Here is a 17,020-nt window from a genome sequence, read left to right on the forward strand (position 1 = left end):
CTGTACACTATTTTACACGTTGCTTTTTTCACTTAATGCAGGTTAACAGTGGTTTCCTATCTGTGCATAACCATTCCCTTATCTTTCATAGCTGCATAATATGTCCTTTGGGTGGTTGTAGTGTGGTTTATTTAACCAGTTCCGTATTTTTGGTTCTTCTGATATTTTGCTATTACGAACAGTGATGACATGCTTCATGTCCCATGTGCGTTAGTAATGTCCTGGAAGTTGGATGCAGTTACAGTTTTTGTTTTTTTTTAGATTTTATTGGACACACAAAGAGAGATCACAAGTAGGCAGAGGGAGAAGCAGACTCCCCGCTGAGCAGGGAGCCTGATGTGGGGCTCGATCCCAGGACTCTGAGATCACGACCTGAGCCGAAGGCAGAGGCTTAACCCATTGAGCCACCCAGACGCCCCTGCAGTTATAGTTTTGACAGTCAACTGCCACATTGCCCTCCGTAGGGATTGCCCCAGCATGGCCTCTCAGCAGCGTGTTTGTGCATACTCTTAGCACAGAGTATGTCAAACCTTCCAGTCTGCCAGTGTCACAGGTCAAATATTGTATCTCTCTGTGTGGTTTCAGTTTGCATTTCTTTTAAGAGTAAGATGAACTTCTTTTCATGTATCCAAGAGCCATTCGTTATTTCTATTTCTGTGAACAGTGTGTTCATGTCCTTTGCCCATTTTTTTTTTTTCGTACTGATTTGTAGGAATTCATTTTTTAAGAATTTAGGGGAGCTTCTAATATATTTTAAATATTTTTTAATATGTAGGGTTTTAATGTTTTTTAAATTATTTTGAAACAATAGCAAGCTGATTAAAAAGTAGCAAGTGAGGGGATCCTGGGTGTCTCAGTTGGTTAAGCAGCCAACTCTTGGTTTCAGCTCAGGTCATGATCTTGGGATTGTGAGATCAAGTCCCCCGTTGCGCTCTATGCTCAGTGTGGAGTCTTCTTCAGATTCCCTCTCCCTCCAGCACGCAATCTCTCTCTCTTAAATAAATAAAATCTTTAAAAAAAAAGGTAGAAAGTGCAATACACAAAATTTATTTTCCTTACAGCATTAGGATATAAGTTGCTAACATGACCCTACACCAACCCTGAACACTTCAGTGTACATTCACCCACATATGAACATGCACAAGACACTAATCACAATACAGCCTTCAGAGTCAGCAGATTAACATTGGTGGCTTCATGGTCATGTCCAGCAACCTCTCTACTCCTTTGGCCCCAGAGAAGGACATAAACTCTGGAGCTAGACTGCCTGGCTTCAGATCCCAGCTCTGCCTCTTGCTAGCTCTGGATCTTTGGGAGAGTCCGTCAATCCCTGCATGCTTCAGTTTTCTCATCTCTTACAAAGGGTGTAATAATAGCAATGCCTAAAATTGTTGTTTGCATGCTATGAAAGCCCTGTCAGTGTAGCTATAAGAATATTATTAGAGGAAGGATAGTTACTTGGTAATACATTAAATTTTACAGTTCTTTATAGTTACCACGGATAAGATTATCAGAGATGATAGACTAGAAGCCACTAATTGCTCAAATAATCCAGGATATATTTTTGTTCTTTTTTCAGATTTCAGAATGACTTCCCTGTTGACTTACACATTTAAAAATCTTCCCAATACATCAAAATGGGCCGTCCAATTTTGTAAGTTTAATTTCTTCTTTCTTTTTTAAGATGAGATTTAGATTTTTAAGTATCTTCCACAGGTATTGATTGTGCTGCTTTATGTAAACCATTTATTTTATCCTCTAGTTGTGAGACCTCTGAGCTGTTCCTCCCAGCTGCGAGCTGCTCCAGGTACAGTAATTTGTAAAAGAAACGTTTCTGGTTTAAATGTTAGATTCTAGAGCTGTGAATTCTGAATAAAAACCAAGACTAATTTGCAAATTCTCCCTTTTCTCTGAGCAATAAGAACATCACTATTGCCTTCAAATTAGAACAGTATAGGGCTAACCAGTAATGATGTGGCATGGTGTAGAGTTGACAGGAGGCTGCTGCTGGTGTCTTGGCAGTACCATGAACCCTGCCGGTCAATTCATTCAGCTGTTAGTCCTGGAGATGATTACCATACAGACATTCTTAAGGCAAAGTCAGATTTTTAAATTTGCAATTAGTGATAGGCTTCTCTATTAATGAGCACATACAAGAGCATATATGTATTCCCGAAATGTGGGTGACTGGGGAACTAGTAAATAAAAGAATGTTGTTGGGAATGCCTGGATGGCTCAGTCAATAAAGTGTCTGCCTTCGGCTCAGATCACGATCCTGGGGTCCTAGGATCGAGGCTCACATCAGGCTTCCTGTTCGGTGGGGAGTCTGCTTCTCCCTCTCCATCTGCCGTACCCCCGCTTATGCTCGCTTGCTTACTCTCTCTCTCCCCCAAATAAATAAACAAAATCTTTAGAAAAAATAAAAGGATGTTATTTAGTCAATATGAAATGAGTAAGTAGGGAAATGTGGTGATTTTACATGGTCATATAGACCCTTGGTAAACCCAGTGTAGATCTGTATCTTGAAGGCATCTATACCCATTATAGGTATGTATCTTCACTGGTCAGAGCTAAAAATGTTCTTAGATGTTCATACCATTATTCTCTTTGCCTGGGTCCTCGAGTGACCTATGGCTTATGATTTTGGTTTTATTATGGTATTTCTACTTGGATAATAGTTGGATAGAAAAGCACTTTACCAGAATTTGGAAGACCTCTACTCTATTCCAGTTCTGTCTCTTTCTGGGCACTGTGGTCTTGAATTGGTCACTTTACTTCCCTGTGCTTTAATTTCTTTGTCTAAAAAAATAATTTAGGCTTGTTGGCTTCAAGTTATGAAGATATCTCAAAGTACTTTAAAAACTAAGCCCATGGGACGCCTGGGTGGCTCAGTTGGTTGGACGACTGTCTTCGGCTCAGGTCATGATCCCGGGGTTCTAGGATCGAGTCCCACATCGGGCTCCCAGCTCCATGGGGAGTCTGCTTCTCCCTCTGACCTTCTCCTTGCTCATGCTCTCTCTCACTGTCTCTCTCTCAAATAAATAAATAAAAAATCTTAAAAAAAAAAAAACTAAGCCCAATATGAATGTAAGATGATATTTTTATATTTTACATATAGTATATTGTCAGAAGTCTATTACTTAATCCCCCCCTAGCGAAGTTTCATTTTGTTATGTAACAATTATATTTCTTCTGGCTTCTAAATTCTAGCTAGAAAATGGATTTGTCTTAGCTTCATGAAGAATAATTCCTTTTTGTCTCATTTACCTTTTCTGTAATTCAGATGTTTGCCCACATGCTTTTGCTTTGCAGTCACACAAATGGACCTGATTCTTGACAACTGGGAGAAGGTCAAACTGAATACCAACAGAAGGAAAGCATTTATCTGGCATTTCAAGCATTTTTCTTTATACCATTCTTTAACTGTGTTTGTGTTTCTGTCTCCAACTATATTGCAAACCTTTGTGAGACTGGAGCCTTTTTATACCCCTGGTGTCTAACAGTGATTTGTGTTAGCGCTGCTGAAGATCATGTACAAGAAAGCACAGGATAAGAGAGGAATGTGACCACCTGATTTGTGGGGAGGGAGCAGGCTTATGCTGGACAGGTTTTAGGTTGTAGTAATTTTGTAACATATTCCTCTTGAAGCTCATGTGAATGTCCCTTCTTGACAGGACTCTTAGGGTGAAGGGTTTAGAAGAGAAGGATACAGAATTTATTGATGTTTTCAGTCTTTAGATGGGACTTAAGTGTCTGATGGAAATTTTGACCGATTCAATGGTTATATCTCTATTTGTTATGTATCTATGTCTATAAACACACCATATACATACACACACCACTGAAATAATACATGACACATATTTTATCTGCTTTGACTTCAATTATATGTGTAAAATACAGAATGTATATCAGCCATAGAATTCTAGGTTTTGGTTTAAATTTGCAATTAGTGATAGGCTTCTCTGTTAATGAGCATACACAAGAGGACCTATTCCTAAAATGTTGGTGACTGGGGAGGGGGTCATCTAGTCCAGCAAATAATAAAGTTTTGGCAGGGCAGGGACTAGAACCCAGATAGTTTTAACTCGCAACTCAGATTCTTACAGTACATTGCTATTGTGTGCCCATATACTGTGGGATACATAAAAAGGAACCTTTGAGAAAATTCTGATGTGGGTAGGAGCCATTGTGCACGAGAAACAGAATGAGAGTCCTTTGGGTGGCAGTTCAATACGTAATGAATAATGAATACTATTTTTAAATTTGGCTTGTAGTATTAGTGTAATTACTTTATAATATGCTATATTGTTTAGAATAGCTAATTTTTGCCCCAGAGGTTGCCACAGAAGTTCAGAGGCTAGAACCACAGGTAACCATAGTTAATCAGGGAAGGCTTTACTAGGAGGTGGAATGTGCACCAGGCCTTGCAGGATAAGTAGGAATTAGATGGACAGAAGAGGCCACTCAGATGGGAGGGTACATGAATAAAGGCAAGGACGCTGAAATGAGCAAATGAGCAGTGTGAGGGCTTGGGGACTCGCTCATCTTATTACATGTTGAGAAAGGGGAAATTCTTTGGGATGGTTAAGGTGGAACTAGTAAAGCAGGGAATTCATTGGAAGAGTCAGGAATTTGAATTTTATCTCTAAGTGTATAAAAGGGACATGAGCTCAGTGGAATGACATGATGGCATGTCATCTGACTTCCCCTTACTGCTTCATTCTCTCCAAGGTAAGTCACGAGTAATCTGCAGATCTTTTAATTCAGTGGCTTCTTTGCAGTCCTCGTTCTACTTAAGGATTGAAACACTTGACCATCTCTTGTGCTCCTTGATACCCTCCTGCTTTTGCTGTGATTCACTATTCTCTTCTGACTCTCCTGCTGCCTCTCGAGTTTACCTTTTGTCCCACATCTTCTCTCTGTCCTCTGAATGTAGGGAGGTCACAAAGCCAAGTGTCTTTAATTGTGATTAATGGACGCACTCAAGTGAAGGATAAGAGGGCCAGAGTGTACTACAGCTGGGGAGTGTTAGGAACCAAGCAGCTCTAGGGGCCAGGTCCTTTGTTTTTCTCATGGCCAGATAGTATGTCACTTTCCTGGCTTTGCTGCTTCTCTCTTTATATCCTTCACCCTCCCTGCTGGCTTCTCTGCTCACTCAAGCTTTTTGCTGCTGCATAACTGGCTTATAAATGACCTCAGTTTGCTGGTACCCTGGTTTTTCTTCATGGCATCCTTTTTGCCTCAACTAGTGTTTTTCTTTATGCTTTTTTGTGTAGATTCCTAAGAGAGAGAGCCTGTCTGGCATAGCATATCACTTACAGAAGATGACATAGGTTTTTTTTGTCTTTTTTTTAAGATTTTAATTTATTTTTATTTTTAAAAGATTTTATTTATCTATTTGACAGAGTGTGCGCACACTTGAGAGAGAGAGAGAGAGCACACAAGCAGGAGGACCAGTGGAAGGAGAGGGAGAGGCAGACTCTCCGCTGAGCAGAGACCCATGTGGGGCTCCATCCCAGGGCCCCGAGATCATGACCTGAGCCAAAGGCAGATGCTTAACCAATTGAGCCACCCAGGCACCCCAGATTTTTATTTTTTTTTAAGTAATCTCTACATCTAGCATGGGGCTTGAACTTATAACCCAGAGTCCAAGATTCGCGTGCTCTACTGACTGAGCCAGCCAGGTCCCCTTTGACTTTTTTTTTTTTTTTAAGATTTTATTTATTTATTAGAGAGAGAGATCACAAGTAGGCAGAGAGAGAGGGGGAAGCAGACTCCCTGCTGAGCAGAGAGCCCGATGCGGGGCTCGATCCCAGGACCGTGAGATCATGACCTGGGCCGAAGGCAGAGACTTAACCTACTGAGCCACCCAGGTGTCCCCTCCCCTTTGACTTCTAACATGAATGACAGGTGTCACATTGGTTGTTTTCAGTGTGATAGATTACCAAACATTTGATAGAAAGAAACAGTTTTCTTAATGGCACAAACACCCTCTTCATTAGGTATAATCTCTGTATTTACCTTAAATGTCGTTTGGAAACTTGTAAATGCTAGTCTGTTTCTTGGTGGTTTTTGTTTTGTTTTGTTTGTTTTTTTAGTTGAAGTGGTTTGGTAAATAGCAAATGCAACTTGGTGTTGAATGAGGTAATTCTGCTTAGAATGCCTGTCTTTAAAAATTTAAAAAGTCACCTGACTTCATATAGTTGTATTAACAGTTCTTTGAACTTTATCTTAAAGCCGCCCAGACCAAATCAAAGAAAACCTTAGCAAAACCCAACATAAGGAATGTCGTGGTGGTGGACGGTGTTCGCATTCCGTTCTTGCAGTCTGGCACTTCGTAAGTATGAAATGATTGTGCTCTTCTTTTTCTCTGTTTTTCTTCCCCCAGCTTTATTCGGGTATGATTGGCAAATGAGAATTGTAGATATTTAGATTGTACAACATGATTTTTAAAATTTTTATAACTGATGATTTAATATACATATACATTGTGAAATAATTACTACAACCAGATTAATTTACACATCCATCACCCCACATACTTTATTTACTTCTTTTAAGATACTTTCAGATGTGGTCTTTATACGGGTACTTGGGTGGATCAATCGGTTAAGCGTCTGCCTTTGGCTCAGGTCATAATCCCAGGGTCCTGGAATTGAGCCCCACATCAGGCTCTCTGCTCAGTGGAAAGTCTGCTTCTCCTTCTCTCTCTGATCCTCCTCCCCACTGGTGTGTGCTCACTCGCTCTCTTTCTCTCTCTCTCTCTCTCTCTCAAAAAATTGGTCTTTGTAAATGTAACCCAGTAGGTAATACTATTGTTAGTGGACTAATGTATGGGTAGCATTTTTATGAAATTAATACAGAATAAGTTAAGCTAGTGGTAAAATAATATGGAAAAATTTGTTTTTTACCCTTTCTCATGAATAAGCCCAGTGTAGTTTTAGACTGAACCAGCCCTATTTTGAAAACCTAGTGTGGGTCCAGATACCTTGGTTCTAACAGACATATGCTTTCTTTGTCTGGAGATACTTCCATTGTTTCTGTGCTTCTTCAGAAGTTTGAATACTGAGGCTATGGGCCTACAGGTATTTACAAGGGTCTTTAATTCATTGCTTTGGCCTCCTGGAAATGATCAGAATTGTGGTTGATAGGCTGGTCCAAATCCCAGCATAGCACAACCCCAAGTAAATGGAACCAGGGTGATCCTAGATGTGTACAAAAATTTCCCAGAACCAAACTGCTATTCTCCTTAGGCTTTTCCTCTCCTTTTTTGATCCCAAGTGAGGCCTGGTCTGTCCAAAAGCTGATAACGGACTTTGGTAACTAGATTGAAACTAAATGAAACAATAGTTCTATTCCGCTTAGGTTGTTTTGGTGTTCATATTTTGAATAAGCATTCACTACCTTAAAAATGCACTGGGGAATGTTAGGCATCTGCTAAAAATAGTGAGGCCTATCATTATGTACTAATATAGGAAGATCTTGAAGATATGTTAAGGGTAAAGAGCACGGTACAGAGCAGTATGTGTAATGCACATTGTTTGTGGAAGATACATGCATATACATCTACGCGTGCACACACACACACACACACAGAGTAAATGTTCTTTTTTAAACATATGGTTTAGGGGCATGTGGGTGGCTTAGTCGTTAAGCGTCTGCCTTCGGCTCAGGTCACGATCCCAGGGTCTGGGATTGAGCCCCACATCGGGCTCCCTGTTCAGTGGGTAGCCTGCTTCTCCCTCTCCCACTGCCCCTGCTTGTGTTCCCTCTCTTGCTGTCTATCAAATAAATAAATAAAATCTTATAAATAAATAAATAAACATATGGTTTAGAATCTAGAGAGTATTTTCTTATAGAAGTAATGCTGTAAGTGGTGGTGACAGAGTGTTACATCATAACCCAAAGAATAAATATTTGTATGAGTCCAATCTGATATAAGTAAGTGATTGAATAAATCCATACATGAGGAAGAAGGGACACATCGTATTTACCAAAGAATTTCAGCTAACAAATGTAGCAGGAACAAGGAAAATAAATAAATCACCATTAGAACACTATGGTAATAATTGCTGCAAGCAAGATCTGTGAATGAATGCTAAAATTAGCAGGTGGGAGATGTTGGAAAACAGGATATTTTGCATAGCCTCAAACTCTCTTCCCCCAAGTATTCATTAATAACTTTGATGCTTTTAATATATGTCCACAAATCCTTTGTTATTCCTTCTCCTCTGAAATGGAGCTACATTCTCCTCCCCTTGAGTGAGAGCAGGACTAGTGAGTCCTTCTCTACTCAAGTTGAGTACAGAAGGGGAAAGATAGTGGAGAAAACTGGCAGAGACTGTCATCACTAGGAATAAGTCATGTTGCTATCATGTATATTCTGATATGAAGCGATGAGAAGGGCACTTTACCTCTGTGGTATTCTTCCCCCAAACCCATTGACCCTAGTCTTCAATTGTCAAGGTCACAAAAGACACAGAAAGGCTGAGAAACTGTCACAGATCGGAGGAAACAGAGCATGACCACAAAATGCATGGATTTGGTCTTGGAACAGACAAGTAAGAAGGAATTAGTAGAAAAATTGGTGAGACCCAGATAAAGTTAGCAGCCCAGTGAGTAGTATTGTGCCAGTGTAATTTCTTAGTGTTGACTAGTGCATCATGGTGCCGTAAGATATTAGCATTAGGGGAAGCCACACAGAGGATATTCAGGAGCTCCGTTTTATCTTTCCAGTTCTGTCATAAATCTCAAATTACTTCAGAAAGTTTCTTTAAAAGTCATACAAATGCCAAAGTCCCTTTGGGCATTACAAAATAAATAATGTATTTTAAAAATGAAAGTAAAGAGAATTTAAAAGGTGGAATTTAGTTTTATTTTTTGTTTTATTTTTAGAGGGAGAGAGAATGAACAAGTGGGGAGGACGGTCAGAGGGGGAGAAGCAGACTCTGCTGAGCAGGGAGCCTGAGGTGGGGCTTGATCCCAGGACCCTGAGATCATGACCTGAGCCGAAGGCAGACGCTCAACTCAACGGACTAAGCCACCCAGGCACTCCTGGAGCTTAGTTTTAAAGAGCACGTAGCATATGTCGTGCTGAACAGTAAGATACTGTGCCACATCTTTGTTAACATTCTTAGCCAGCTCAGTAGGGGGTAAGGCTTGCCAGAACGTTCCCGCTGACGAATAGTAGTCACACTGTTGCTTCATTTGAGATGATGGACTGACTTAGATAGTAAAATGAAGGCATTTAGAGCAGCTTGTGTTAGTTGTTATCTCTACGGATTTCAAATAGAACGAATGTGTTTTTTATTAAAGTTCTAGGCTTTAGTTTGTTTCTTTTCTTTCCCCAGGTATAAGGACCTGATGCCTCATGATTTGGCTAGAGCAGCACTTTCGTAAGTAAATGCAGTTTTATTTTAGTTCTTATTTCATTAAAAGCATTTTCTCTAGTTTTTACATGTAAAACAACGTGTTTAATAGAATTTCCGTATCTAGGATATTCTAACACTTATGTGGTGAGAAACAAATACTGGCTTTTTAAGATTTATTTGTGCTTTCTTCCGGCCATAGGTACAGTACACATTCAAGCAGCTGTCAGAAATGTTTATTTTGAGGTCTTGGCAAATAATCTCTTGGCATGACAGTGTTCTTTAAGGAGTGCTGTAGCTGGCTAGCCAGTATAAACTGATCAGAGTAAATGCGATATATATATATTTACTCCAATATATATCTCTCTCTATATAGAGAGAGAGATTTTATTTTAGTAAAAAATTTTTTTAGTGATCTGGTGATTATTTTAGACAGCTGACATTTATCTAGAAAGAAGCCTAGAACGAGACCTAAAGATTAATGTGTAAAGCAAGTGAGAATATAAAATTAGGTGTGGTTACCTGAGATTGAGATGGATGCGGACTTTGAGGAAACTCCTACAATATGTGGCTGTTTGTGTGGTGGGAATAGCATGTAGAGCATTATCTCATTTTTTATTTTTTATTGATGCCCTGCCTCAGTCTCTTCAACCAGCCACAGGTCTTTTTTAGTCCTAAAAAAAAAAAAAAAACCTTTCAGTTGACCTTTCTGCCCATCTAGTTCTTTTTCTTCTCTTCCTGCCAGACTTTAAGAATGAGTGAAAGCAGCAGTTGCTTCTCTTTTCTTACTGTCCATCTCCTTAATCTCGTAATGATTATTTCCGTTCCTACTGTTCTTCAGTAACCGTACTTTGGAAGCTTCTCTTCATCATGGCTTTGTGGGCACTGAGTGCATGAGTCTTTCTCCTGGCTTGGGTCCTTTTGTATTCTGTAGCATTGACCTCTCAGCTGTACCTGATCCTGTCTTCCTTTGATTTCTTAATATTATGCCTTTAGGATTTTCCTTCCCTTTTCTGAATGACTCTTCTCTACTTTTTAAAAAACTGAATCTCTTCCTCTTTATCTTAAAAGTATTTCGCAAATTTTTATTCTTAAAGCATAGCATTTCTTTGTACGCATGCTTTTCCCTAAAAGAAAAATCTCGTCTAAGTATTTATTTTTTTTTATGTGGAAGACTCCCAAATCTCTGAATTTGACCTCTTTTCTTAGACACTTCAAGTGTAGCGTATCAAAAATAAAAATTAAGAGGGTTCCTGGCTAGTAGAACATGCGACTTTTGATCTCAGCATTGTGAGTTCAAGCCCCATGTTGGGTGTGGAGCCTACTGGAATGAATGAATGAATGAATGGGTGAAAGAAAGAAAGAATAGCCAGCTTGTTTTCCTATTTCTGATGTTGGCACCATTTCTGCTTATGATCCCAGACTGGTGCTTTGCAAGTTTTCCCACAACTTTTTTTTTTAAAAACTGTCAAATGTAAGATAAAATTGGGAGAATAATACAGTGAAAAAACCTAAATACCTCTTACCCAGATTTAATCATCATTAACCATTTTGCCATGTTTGTTGTATCTATGTGGTTTGAAGCTTTTGGCAGTAAGTTGCAGTCATCTTGAAGCAGACATCTTCAGCCCAAAATACTTCAGGGTTTATTTCCTAAGAATAAGGATCTTCTCAGCTATCTGGGATGTCATTATTGTGGCTAAGACAATAATGATGATTCCATTACTTGTAATATTCAGTTCATAGTCAGATCCCCCATAATTGTTCCAAGAATGTCTTTTCTTAGTAGTTTTTTTTTTTCCTTCAAATCAGGACCCAGTCGAGGTTCACATTACAAATGGATATGACTCTTTAGTCTCTTCGATTTAGAACTTTTTCTTTCTCCTACCAACTCTTTCCTGCCCCACATGATAATGACTTTTTGAAAACCCTAGGCCACCTGTCCCATAGAATGTCCCATATTCTAGATGTTTCTTCTTGATGATATTTAACTTCTCTTTTGAATTTCCTATAAACTGGAAATTAGTTCTACAGGCTTGGTTAGACTCAAACATTTTTTGGTAAGAATGCTTTATATGTAAAGCATGTGGTATTCTGTCATGTCAGGAGGCACATGGTACATGATGCTAAATCTAAGTCATGGTGGTCACACTACCAGGGCTGTTGGTTATAAAGGTGCACTCTTTTCTTTTGCAATTAGTAAGTAATCTGTAAAGTGATATGGTAGCACCATGTTCTCCAACAGTCTTTCACCAAGTGGTTTTAGCATTTGCTATCAACCTTAACTTGACAATGGCAAGGCCTCTGATATCCAGTAGGTGTTCTTTAGAATATGAAAGTTCTTTTGAAACTCCCCTTTTTCCTTCCCTCCCCCAACTCCCAAGTATATAATCAGCCACCCCTCTCAATCCCAGGGCAGCAGCTCTTTCTTCCCATGGGTCACCCCATGCTTTAATAAAACCACCATTTTGCACCCCAAAAAAGTCTGAGTTCAAGATACGCTCATTCTATTCCTACTGCAAACTGGAGTGTTACTGCTTCTAGTTTCTGTTGGTGGGCAGAGCTAGACAAGTGTATGTGTGTATAGACACACACGAATCGTGTTTATATTGAGACGCCAAATTTAAATTTAATATACCTGGTTTTACTTCAGTTCTTTGATTTTATAGCTTTTTTGTTTTTTTGTCTTTGATTTCATATCTCTCTTTTCTCTTTTGATTGAAACTTAGGTTTCTACTAATGTTACTATGTTTATGTATCTTTTATCTTTTTCTGGATTATTTTTTATCCTTCCTATTTAATTTCTCATTACCAATTGAACATCAAGTGTTGACTTTTTACTTATTTATTTTTAAGAAGATTTTATTTATTTATTTTGAGAGAGAGAGTGACACGTTCGTGAGCCAGGGGTAGGGGCAGGAGCAGAGGGAAAGAATCCCAAGCAGACTGAGCCAGAATCAAGAGTTGGACATGCAGTGTGCAACCGACCGAGCCGCCCTGTGCCCCTAAATGTTGACTTTTTAAATCACTTATTCATTCATTTCTTCTTTGATAAGGTGCCACATGCTTGTTGAATTAAGGAAAACATACGGTCTCTATTCTTTTAAATTCAAAGTTAACCTCTTAAAAGAAGTACAGTGTTTTATCTGATGACCTCTGGCAATATCTTGGTGTGTGAAATGTGTTTTTGCTCTGGATTTCTACTCTCAGGGGTTTGCTGACTCGGACCAATGTCCCAAAGGATGTTGTTGATTACATCATCTTTGGCACAGTTATACAGGAAGTGAAAACTAGCAATGTGGCTAGAGAGGTGAGTAAAACTCTGTATTGTTCGAAGAGATTGATAGGAGAATCACCTTGAATTTCAGTTAACAGAATTACTTTTTTAAATTATTAAAATTCATTAAGGCTATACATATATTTTAAATATTTAACTTATTTATTTGAGAGAGAGAAAGAGAGGGGGAGGGAGAGCATGAGCAGGGGGAGGGGCAGAGGGAGCAGAAGACGCAGACTCCCCACTGAGCAAGGAGCCTGCCTTGGGGCTCAATCCCAGGATCCTGAGATAGTGACCTAAGCCAAAGGTAGGTGCTTAACTGTGCCCTCTCATTAAAGCTATATGACTTTAAATGTGATTTTACAATTTGAATAACAAATGTTATTTAATATTTAAGAGTTATAGGGGTGCCTGGGTGGCTCAGTGGGTTAGGCCTCTGCCTTTGGCTCAGGTCATGATCTCAGGGTCCTGGGATGGAGCCCTGCTTCCCCCACCCCCTCCTTTCTCTCTGCCTGCCTCTCTGCCTGCTTGTGATCTCTTTCTCTCTCCCTCTGTCAAATAAATAAATAAATAAATCTTAAAAAAAAAAAGAGTTATAATATAAATCAAATAACATATACTATGCTAATATATTTATTCTATCCTATAAATCACATTGATTATTTAAGCTGCTTTCGGATATATGTTCATTTGTCCTATCTCTTAGGATAATAGAGATTATAGCAAAGTATGGCTAATGTGACTTTCAGTAATGTTACTGTGGCTACTAATTAACTTAAAATTTCAACATAGTCAAAGAACTTATTTCGTAATGTGGTTTTTGTTGGAGGTAGGTAGCCTTGCTTATTCATTTATTCCCATTAACTGGATGACACATGGGGTGTTGTTTTCTTAAAAGATTTCACAGGAGTTTACTTTTACCCTAGTTGGCACAGCTCCAGGTACTGTTTATTGGTGGCAACCAGGGTGATAACCGACCTTAAAACTTCCGTGATGTGTCATACAGGCATTTCATAGTGAACAGTCCAAACGCATCTTCTGGGCTTTGTTTCACATTGGAAGTGATTATTTGGATAAAGGTGACTCCACATTTCAGCGTGCCAATAAGCATTTTCTTTATCTTTAATTTTGTGCCTGCATATTACTGTGTTCATTATAGTTGTAGAGGCAAAGATTTCCCTCACTATCAGGTAGGAGGAAGGAAAATGAGCAGGACTGCAAGTACTGGTTCTACCCCACATCTTTCCCTAACAGTATATAATTACATTGCTGAAGGCCTGGCACACCTTAAGCCCACAGAATCAACTGTATAATATTAGAGAGGCAGGAAAGAAGAACAGAAAGGTGTTTTTTCTCCCTCTCTTGATTTTTTTTTTGGTTTTTCTTTGGGCTTTCACATTTCTAACTGTGTTGAATATGACAGTTTTAGGAGTGTGTCAAGCTATTCATAATACGTTTTCAACCTTTATATTCTGGAAAAAAAAAAAACTCTTATGAGAGCACTTAAAAAGTAAATACCGAGTGTTTTGATTTTCTTAGTATTTCTATTTTATCCTAATTCTTAAAGCCATAATATTTTTCCCTAAGTTTTGTCTGAAAATTCTATATCTCGTGCACATCTTAGGTATTAATTGACCAGCATTTGCTTCCCTCTCCCTGCCATATTGCATTGTAGTCCGGGTGATTTTTGTAGTGCTACAGGGAGAGGTGGTGTTGGGGGAATATGTTATGAAGAGATCTCTCTACAGTTGTATTTTAACCTAAAAGCTAGTGTGACCTCCAGCTAGAGAACTTTTTAAGGACTTGTTGTCTGTATTAATAATGTTCAAGGAAATCCTAAAGGTTCTGATGCAGAGTTCCATGAACCTGAATTTACTGAAAGACCTCTGTTTATTTCCCTGCTCTCCTATTTAACAACGTGGCATCTTCCTCCTTTTCCCTTAGTGTACTAAACAGGGCCTAGGCTTGCCTTGAGAGGTATTATTCAAGCTTTAAATAGAAGCACGTGGACAAGGTTCGCCAGAAACCACTTCTATTTAAAACTCTTTCAGTCCTAAGAGCCAGCTGGGGCCAAGGGTATAACACGTGCTACAGAGGACCTTGTGAGGATTAGGCTGTAAGGACCTCAATGCCCTTTCCACTTGACCCACTGGTGTGTGCTCCTTCTCTGCCCCCTGGAGATTGGCTGCTTTGCTCCTTTTGAATATGGTCTACATTGAGAGACTCACATACCATTGCCAGAGTGTAGTTTTCAGCAAAGTAGGTTGAGCACCTAGTATCAAGCCTACCTAGAAAAACCGGAGGAAGGTTATGTTGCATATACAGTATTGTGACACACTTGAATTTCTAGATGTTGGTTTATAGGGCGTGTAAGTATGATAGTAAAAATCAGTGAAGAAACGTGGAGTCTGGGGCTCAGTTCGTTAAGCGTCTGACTTTGGCCCAGGTCACGATCTCAGGGTCTTGGGAACAAGCCTGCATCAGACTTCCTGCTCAGTGGGGAGCCTGCTTCTCCCTCTCCCTCTGCCCCTCCCCATGTGTGTCCTCTTTCTGTCTCTCAAATAAAATCTTAAAAAAAAAAAAAAAAACGGAGCCTCCTTAATCTAGACTTTAGAAACATGTTTTTCTTTTTACCAAATTACAGGAGATCTTGTATTCTGAACACAGTTAAATAGTTTGAGAAAATGGCCAATAAAAAAGAATTCCCCTAGTGGGAGCCTGAAACTCATGGTAAATAGTGCGGGGGGGTGGTTGAGGGGGCAGTGAGAGCATTATTTTTAAAGTGTAACTTTAATATTATAAACATATTTTATTGTATCTATGCATTAATTCTTTACATATGCTAAAATGGAATCAGACGTTGATTTTTTTTAGCATCATAATTTTCCCAATTAATAGTACAATGAAGTAATAGATATCTTCACTTCATGTATAACTCTTACTGTGCCATCATGATGGAGGCCATTTTGCAAGCTTAATGGAGCTTCTCAGTTCTTGTCAAGACCCATCAAATTATTCTCTTTTAAAGCACCTGTTAATGTCATCATCTGGGATGGGTTTTCTCTTTTTCCAGTTGTTTACCTGGTCTCACCCTTATTTGTCGGAGGCTCACTCGGGGCTCAGGCAGTATTGCACAGGTTCTTTCATCAGCTTGACCTCCTGTGTATTGGCAAGTTTTCCAGCTTGACTTCGTGTTGGCTCTACTGTGTGCTGTGTGAAGTATGAGACGGTCGCTGAGGGAGATCAGCTGGCAGTGAGAGGAGTGAACTCAGAGAGGGGAGGGACCTGAGTGGGAATTTTGCTCATGAGTGGTCAGTTCTTTAGAAGTCTCTTTCTGGTTTGATGACTTGTGCTTTGCCACTAAGCCTTTCAGCTGTAGGAACAGAGGTCATGAGGCTTCTACTCCACAGTGTGTTTCATCATTCCATCAACTGTATTTAACAGGTTTACTCTATTGGAAAACTTAAAATCAAATTATGTGTTGATATTTTGTTTTTAAAGATTTTATTTATTTGAGAGAGAGAGAGAATGAGAGAGAGAGCATGAGAGGAGAGAGGTTAGCAGGAGAAGCAGACTCCCTGCTGAGCAGGGAGCCTGATGTGGGTCTCGATCCTGGGACTCCAGGATCATGACCTGAGCCGAAGGCAGTTGCTTAACCAACTGAGCCACCCAGGCACCCATGTGTTGATATTTTTGAAGGCTTGGAGCAAAGCTTGGCTAAGAAATTAGGTGACAGAAGAGTACCGTAGCCTGCTACCGCGCTCGGCACTGGCTATCAAGAATTTTGCCATGTTTGTCAATTAATGGCTAGATGAAAAATAAGTAAGCCATTTCTGTAATGGGCTTAATTTTATTCAAATATTATTCTAGAATATTAACTTCAGTGCTTTCCTGATTCACCATAGAGAGAAATGGTGCTCATAGCATCATTTCCAGGTAGTTCTTCCTGTAGAAGTGACCATTTCATTCATGTATTTCCTGAAGGCTGCCCTCGGAGCTGGCTTCTCGGACAAGACCCCTGCTCACACTGTCACCATGGCCTGCATCTCTGCCAACCAAGCCATGACCACAGGTATGTTTACTTGAAAACAGAAGGTACCTGTTAATTCTCCTTGATTTTTTTAAAGATTTACTTATTTATTTTAGAGAGAGAACACATGGCGGGTAGGGGCAGAGGGAGAGGGGGAGTCTCAAGTAGACGCCACGCCGAGCGCGGAGCCTGATGCAGAGCTCGATTCCAAGACTCTGAGATCACAACCTGAGCAGAAACCCAAGAGTTGGACACCCGACTGACTGTGCCACAGACACCCCATAGAAAAGTACTCTTAACAGATCTCTAAATTTGTCTTTTTTTTTTTTTTAGAAAAATAAG

General features: G+C 39.6%; 1 protein-coding gene across 2 annotated transcripts in view; it reads left to right on the plus strand.

Annotated features, from left to right (window-relative positions):
* Positions 1 to 17,020, plus strand: part of HADHB (hydroxyacyl-CoA dehydrogenase trifunctional multienzyme complex subunit beta) — a 33,569-nt gene that overhangs the window by 6,108 nt on the left and 10,441 nt on the right. The window contains exons 2-8 of one of the 2 annotated variants that reach the window (XM_047745211.1): positions 1,580 to 1,654; positions 1,763 to 1,807; positions 6,241 to 6,340; positions 9,354 to 9,398; positions 12,582 to 12,681; positions 15,722 to 15,817; positions 16,633 to 16,720. In XM_047745211.1, coding sequence (XP_047601167.1) covers positions 1,588 to 1,654; positions 1,763 to 1,807; positions 6,241 to 6,340; positions 9,354 to 9,398; positions 12,582 to 12,681; positions 15,722 to 15,817; positions 16,633 to 16,720 — 541 coding nt within the window. In that variant the 5' untranslated portion in view covers positions 1,580 to 1,587. The remainder of the gene's footprint in view (positions 1 to 1,579; positions 1,655 to 1,762; positions 1,808 to 6,240; positions 6,341 to 9,353; positions 9,399 to 12,581; positions 12,682 to 15,721; positions 15,818 to 16,632; positions 16,721 to 17,020) is intronic. The other variant, XM_047745212.1, reaches the window with a different exon arrangement.

The sequence above is a fragment of the Lutra lutra genome, chromosome 9, assembly GCF_902655055.1.
Source record: "Lutra lutra chromosome 9, mLutLut1.2, whole genome shotgun sequence".
NCBI classification, from domain to species: domain Eukaryota; kingdom Metazoa; phylum Chordata; class Mammalia; order Carnivora; family Mustelidae; genus Lutra; species Lutra lutra.